The following is a 6,803-nucleotide window of genomic DNA, read 5'->3' as shown; positions in this document are numbered from 1 at the left end:
GCAAGGCAGTCAACAATATAAATTCCAGGGCTCCACGGGTATCTGCAGGCCAGACACTGGCCCTCCTACCTGGAGGAAGGGGTACAGCTACCAAAGTGTTGAGAAGGGCCCATCTGTTGAGTCTGGCCTCTGCCATTAGAGGGCAGTGGTGTCCTTTGAGCCAGGGTAGCCCAGTGTGTTAGGGAGCTAGGCCTGGGAGTGCCCCTAGACCAAGAGTAGGCTACTCTTGATATCATCCGCTTTCATCCCAGGAGGGACGGACATAAGCTCATCCCCTCCCATTCTCCCATCGCCCACATTTACGGGGCCTGTCACAGCAGTGAGGTTACAAATACTGTCTTAGTATAGTGGTGGATTCAGTCTCTGTTGAGAGCTGGCTTACTGGTTCACAGACAGCTGACTTCTCACTGTTTCCTCGTATGACCCAGAAAGGGTGAGGGGAGTCTCTGGGGTCTCTTTTACAAGGCACTAATCCCACTTACAAGGGCACCACCCTGCTACCTAATCACCTCCCCAAAGTCCCACCCCCTATACCATTAACTTGGGGATTAGGATTTCAACATATGAATTTAGGAGGGACACATTCAGTTCACTGCAGATACTTTCTTATAGAGGAAGAAACTAAGGGCCAAAAAGGACTAAAATTCACAGGGTGGTTAGTGGCAGGGCCAGTGTTCCCTCCCACTGCACCTGCTTTACCCCAAGGCCTGCATCATTTAGCAAACCCTTCTCGAGGGCCTTGTCCTTTGCCGGATGCTTTACAAACACATGCTACTTATTCCTCGCAGTTGGCCCAGCCCGGAGGTAGGAATTGCTACTCCTGCCGGTCCCTTGGGGTCTCTGAGTCCCACAACAGACCTGCAATTGGGACTGACACCCAAGACTCCAGACTCCCCACAAGTGCTCCTCTCTCTGCGTCACATATGCCTCTTCATACTGCACGGACAACTGGCCACCCGGAAACAGAGTGCACATCCCAGAGGGACTCATTAGGAATATGGATTCCTCGGGGCGCCTGGGTGGCTCAGTTGGTTAAGCATCTGCTTTTGACTCAGGTCATGATCCCAGAGTCCTGGGATCAAGCCCCGCATCAGGCTTCCCGCTCTGCGGACTGCCTGCTTCTCCCTCTGCCTGCCACTCCCCCTGCTTGTGCTCTTTCTCTGTCAAATAAATAAGTAAAATCCTAAAAAAAAAAAAAAAAAAAAAAAAAGAATATGGATTCCTGAGCCCAAACTTGGGCACTGAGGTGCTACAAAGGTGGGGTCTTGGGGCACTTGGGTGGCGTAGTCGTTAAGCGTCTGCCTTCAGCTCAGGGTGTGATCCCGGCGTTCTGGGATCGAGCCCCACATCAGGCTCCTCCGCTATGAGCCTGCTTCTTCCTCTCCCACTCCCTCTGCTTGTGTTCCCTCTCTCACTGGCTGTCTCTATCTCTGTCAAATAAATAAATAAAATCTTTAAAAAAAACAAAAACAAAAACAAAAGTGGGGTCTTGGAAGCCTATGAACACGTGTTTAACTCCCTCAGTGATTTTAATGGCCCATCAGGTCTAACATTTATCAACTCCCCCTACATCCATCTACCTCCTATCTGTGCACTTTCCTCAGGCCACTCGGTCATCTCTCACCTGGGCACCACCTCCAGGCTGGTCTCCGGGATTCTACATTTGCCCCTCCTACCACCCAATCTCCATGCAGCAGCCAGAGCGAACTTTTTTTTTTTTTTAAGATTTTATTTATTTGACAGAGATAGAGACAGCCAGTGAGAGAGGGAACACAAGCAGGGGGAGTTGGGAGAGGAAGAAGCAGGCTCACAGCAGAAGAGCCTGACGTGGGGCTCGATCCCAGAACTCCAGGATCACGCCCTGAGCTGAAGGCAGACGCCTAACCGCTGTGCCACCCAGGCGCCCCCAGAGCGAACTTTTAGAAACACATCAGGTTAAACCACTTCACTGCTTAGAACACTTCTGGCAGCTTCCCTTTACACCAAGAATAAAATCCAAACTCATCTTCGCTGGGCCCTGTCTCTGAGCTAGCTCTCCTCCTAACCCGATCCCTTACTCCCTCCACTGCAGCCAGATGCACTGGTTTCACCTGCATTCCGTACACACCGCTCTGGTCACCACCCCAAGATCAGTGCAGTTGGGGTGCTCTCAGCATGGAATTTTCTTCCCTTAGGTCTTTGTGGGGCTGGGTGGTTCTCCTCACTTAGAGCTCAGGTCAACTACCACCTCCTCAGAGAAGCCTTCCCTGACCACCTTCGCTGGAATAATCCTCGGTTCCCCCTTTTTTTTTTAATCACTCGATCCTGTCTCATTTCTTGTCACTGAATGTTGGTGTGTGTTTGCTTATTTCTGGTGGACTTCCTCCACTAAAATGCCAGCACTCCAAGAACCAGGGACTTTCTGTTTTGTTCATTGTGTATGGGTGCTTGGAACTGAGGCTCCTTCCAGGGTTAGCCATTCCCTAGAGGTAGTTAACAATGGCCCCGGGGTGTGCCTTTCAGATGCAAACCAACCAATCCAGAGCCCACACCCTCAACCACCTCCCAGACCCAGCTCACTCTGGGCCACTCTCCACCTGCCCTAATCCCACCGCGGGGCCAGGTACCAGACAAGTAGGGACAGGCTCTATGCCTCAGAGCCCGCAGAAATTATCCCCATCAGCCAACCCTAAACCTGCTTACCCGGCCTCACCCATTCTTTCCCCTGGAAACCATAGTAAAACCTCCTTCGCACATTTTCTCCTTGCACCCTCTGTCTCCTGATCGAAGCTGTGGGCTTCCCCGTGAGCACCTGCGTGGCCTGCCCCGCCTCCTGTTTCCAGGGAATTGTGAGACTAACAACCTTCTTCCTTCATGACGGTCACTTCCACATTTGCCTGTCTTATCATACCCGATGAAAACAAGTCCTGCACACCCTTAGAATAGCACGCAGCAGATACTTGGGGGGGAAGCAAATGAACTTACTCAGCGAACCACCAGCACCGCAGGGGCCACAGAGCTGTCTCCTTTGCTGCCCCAGCCATCAAGGTGCTCAGGCAGGAGTTCAGGGTGGGGGGACCCAGAGGATAGACACACGAGCCCGGAAAAGAAGGAACTGTTGACACTCGGGAGTGGGGGGGCTGGAGGGACAGGGGCACTTAAAGCAACCAACAAGGACATTTTGAAATATGTGACATGGGGGGGGAGCCTGGGTGGCTCAGTCGTTAAGCGTCTGCCTTCGGCTCGGGGCGTGATCCTGGCATTATGGGATCGAGCCCCACATCAGGCTCCTCTGCTGGAAGCCTGCTTCTTCTCCCACTCCCCCTGCTTGGGCTCCCTCTCTCACTGGCTGTCTCTCTCTCTGTCAAATAAATAAATAAAATCTGTCAAATAAATAAAATCTTAAAAAAAAAAAAAAGAAATATGTGACATCGGGGATTAGGTGGGACTAGACCATGCAGCTGCCACCTGGTTCTCTTGGAGCACTTGTCTTTGAAGCCCTGAGCCGACATGCAAGATGTCTGATTTCGCCAAGGCAACCACGTTGCGGGAAGCAGTCGGCATGGGTGCTAATCAGCCGCCATCCAGAACTTTCCCCACCAGCCACAGACATACATCCCAGCAGGCCAGCTCTGAGGTGGGAAGGAAGCTGAAAGTTTGGGATATCTGTTCCTCCATTTCAAGAGATCTAAGGATAATGGATACAGCAAAGGGTGGGAGAAGAGGGGGTAGACAGCTGCCTCAGATGCCCTCTGGGGGACTGCCCGGGGGGGGGGGCGGTAGAAAAAGCTACAACCCTTCTCACCCACCAAAGGCATCCCTGTATTAACAATAGCTTCCATTTATTGAACACTTAACTTTGTGCCAGGCACCAAGTCATATGCTTTATCTGTTTATACACATTATCCCACTTAATCCTCACAATATTCTTTTCCATTTGAGGAAACTGAGGCACAGAGATGCTAATTGACTTGCCTCAGGTCACACAGCCAGTGGAGGGCAGAGCAGGGTTTCAAACCCAGACCTGGTGGCCTCTATCTGGAATCCTCTACTCCTGGAGTTCCCGAACCATGCAATGAGAAAGAGAAAGAAAAGTCATCTTGACTGGAAAGAAAAAAGTAAAACTGTCTCTATCCATAGGCAACATGATCCTGTACCTTGAAGTCCTAAGGAATCCACAAAAAAGCTTCTCGATTGAGTACGCAAGTTTTGCAAGGCTGAAGAATACAAGGTCAGTATACGGGGCTGGTCTACACTACATCCCTGTGGGATATGCAGAAACCCCTGGCTCTGTGGGTTGACTGGGATGTGGTTGGCCTACTGGTCCTGAGCGTGGCTTCTAGGGTCAGCCGCCATGGCGAAGACTGCTCCGCAACTCATGGCTGGGTGACATGGGCAAATGATTTACCCTCTAGCTCGGTTTTCTTCTATTTCAAATGGATATTAATAGTGCATCAGGGAGGAGAAAAGAGCATCAGCTTCATGGGTTTGTGGGGAGCATTCCCAGAATAAATGCACTGAAATCCCTAAGGCCAGAAACTGCTGTGGTGTTCAAATGCCTTTGTTGGGGGTGGGGGTGCACTCCGTGGAAAGGGGCCTGAGGCGTCTGCTGGGAATGCAAGCACGGTAAAGGCTTAGGCCTTTGGTATCAGGCCTCCCACCAGTGTGCAGCTCTTCAGGACCCGCATTCCTCTCTGCTCATCCTTGGATCTCCAGCGCGGGCGCTGGAGTAGGTCAGCAGCGGGGGTAGCAGACGCACTTTAGCCTGCAATTACAGCCTGCTGCCACCAGGTGGGTTCTGGAGCCCGGGCTGTGGACCCTGTGCTCTACCCCGGGTCTTCCCCAAATGGAATTACCTACGGAAAGCGATGAAAATTTTTGATCAAGAGCCCTACTGACTTCTCTGAAGTCTGACTCCCGAAGGACGCTGGCGTTACTCTCTGGGACGCACGGCATGTGGGTCAGGAAGGTGTTTAACTGTACTGGTCAGCATCCAGAGGAAAGGAGACTCAGCTTTGTTTAGGGAAAGAAGAGGCCTCCGCGGGGCTCGCACTGGGGGGAAGGTAACACCAGGGGCCACTGGGCATCGGAAGCCTAGTGGTGAGGTTTCAAAGGCGAGGCCAGGTTGGTGACAGGGGGAGGAAGGGTACCAAGGGTGACTTTCCCCACTTACCCTAGGAGGAAACCTCAGACGGGACTTGCAAATGAACCATCAAGTTGTACGCCTCTACCCGTGCCCCCATCTGCCCGGGGTACAAGACCAGTCCCCAAAGTATGGGGGTCTTTGGAAGTACCCAAAGCTCCAAATGGGGATGGCCTGCATATACAAGTGTGAGTTCCAGTGTCTTTGTGTGTGTCTGCGCGCTTGTGTGCATACACACGAGGCTAAATGAGGATGCACAGACGTGTGCCTGCGGGATGCCAGTGGGTTGGAAGGATGACCCTCGCAACCAGCATGGGCTGGAGTACAGGTGTGAACTCACACTCCCTAGTGTGCTCACCTCCCCCTGGCCAGGAGGTGCTGGATAGGAGAGCCAGGGCCTGGCCCTGCATTGATGGCCATCCTGCTTTTTCCTCTTCCTCAGGGAGGGTCTGGAAATGGGTACCCAGAGCATCTGGAAATTCTAGGCACTGGGAGGGCACTTGGTGGCCATCTCGATCCACCCCCACGGCTGCTTGAATTTTCTTAAGTTGTTCGTGAAAATGAAAAATAAAAAAGTAAGTAAAGATTTTGGGGAAGTAACAAAATGTGACACCAATATTTGAGAGTCAGCTGGAAGCATGAAGAATATACCCAGCCCCTATAGAGATTTCCGGTTGCTTTGAATCGTGGCCATCTTTTTAGGAGCTGACATCCCAGCTGTGACAGAGAAGCTTCCTTGGGGAGGGCACAATGGTGACTTTCAAAAGCAGTGAAACAACTCTTCCCATGCCCTCTCCAGTTTCTAGGCACTTTCCATATTTCCTTTTCATGCAGATAAATGTGTCGATCCCTTCAGAGGCTAAGTGATAAATGTTCCAAGTAATTTTTATTTTAGAATACAAGAGAGGTACAAATGTATTTACAGTTGTACATATACAATCAAATAATATATATCACAGTTTCGTAAATATCATTTTAGATAAATATTTACAAAGTTAAAGTGACCATTTTTCTGGAAGTAGAACACAGTTTCTTGAAAACTCTATACATTTTATACTTGTCATTATTATTATAGTTTCTTTATTTTACAAAACGCCCTACCGGAATTCTGGTACATGACTGCAAGGTGGGACAGGCGACACCAGAGGGCGCCCACAGCCAGAGTTCGGCCAGACTTGGGAGGCGACAAGGGTGTGGGTGGGCGGGGCGGAACCCCCCAGGATCCCCCACTGCTAGGAAGTGCTTTCCCCGCGGAGAAGCCGGTCTTGCCCTCCTCCCGCAGAAGTATGGCCAGGAGGGGAAGGGAAGCTTCTCTTCCCTAAGCAAGAAGTCAGAGATGAAGGGGAGGAGGCGTGGCTCCAACTCTCATTTTACGGATGGGGAAGGGGGAAACTGAGGCCCTAAGAGGACCAGGGCCTTGCCCGGGTACCCCGGTGGATTTCCGTTTGCCGTCGCGCTCAGCCTGCTCGGCACACTGCACAGTGCTCGTGCCTCGTCCCTCCCCGGGAGCCGGCTTTGGGAGCAAGGTGGCCAGAACCAGAGAAGGGCCCGCCTGCCAGGGAAGAGCAGGTCTCGGGTCCCTTCTGGCTGCCCCAGAGCCCCGCCAGCCCCCAACTCTCAAGATCGTGTCACTGCGGGGCACCAGTCCCAAGAGGCAGCCCGAGGGGCCGTGCGCGCGCCG

General features: G+C 52.0%; 1 protein-coding gene across 1 annotated transcript in view; it reads right to left on the bottom strand.

Annotated features, from left to right (window-relative positions):
• Positions 1–4,296: 4,296 nt before the first annotated feature.
• Positions 4,297–6,803, bottom strand: part of PRDM12 (PR/SET domain 12) — a 16,047-nt gene continuing 13,540 nt past the window's right edge. Inside the window, exon 6 of the mRNA XM_034663741.1 lies at positions 4,297–4,361. Coding sequence (XP_034519632.1) covers positions 4,297–4,361 — 65 coding nt within the window. The remainder of the gene's footprint in view (positions 4,362–6,803) is intronic.

The sequence above is a fragment of the Ailuropoda melanoleuca genome, chromosome 7, assembly GCF_002007445.2.
Source record: "Ailuropoda melanoleuca isolate Jingjing chromosome 7, ASM200744v2, whole genome shotgun sequence".
Taxonomy (NCBI): domain Eukaryota; kingdom Metazoa; phylum Chordata; class Mammalia; order Carnivora; family Ursidae; genus Ailuropoda; species Ailuropoda melanoleuca.
This window is presented reverse-complemented; position numbering and strand designations above follow the sequence as displayed.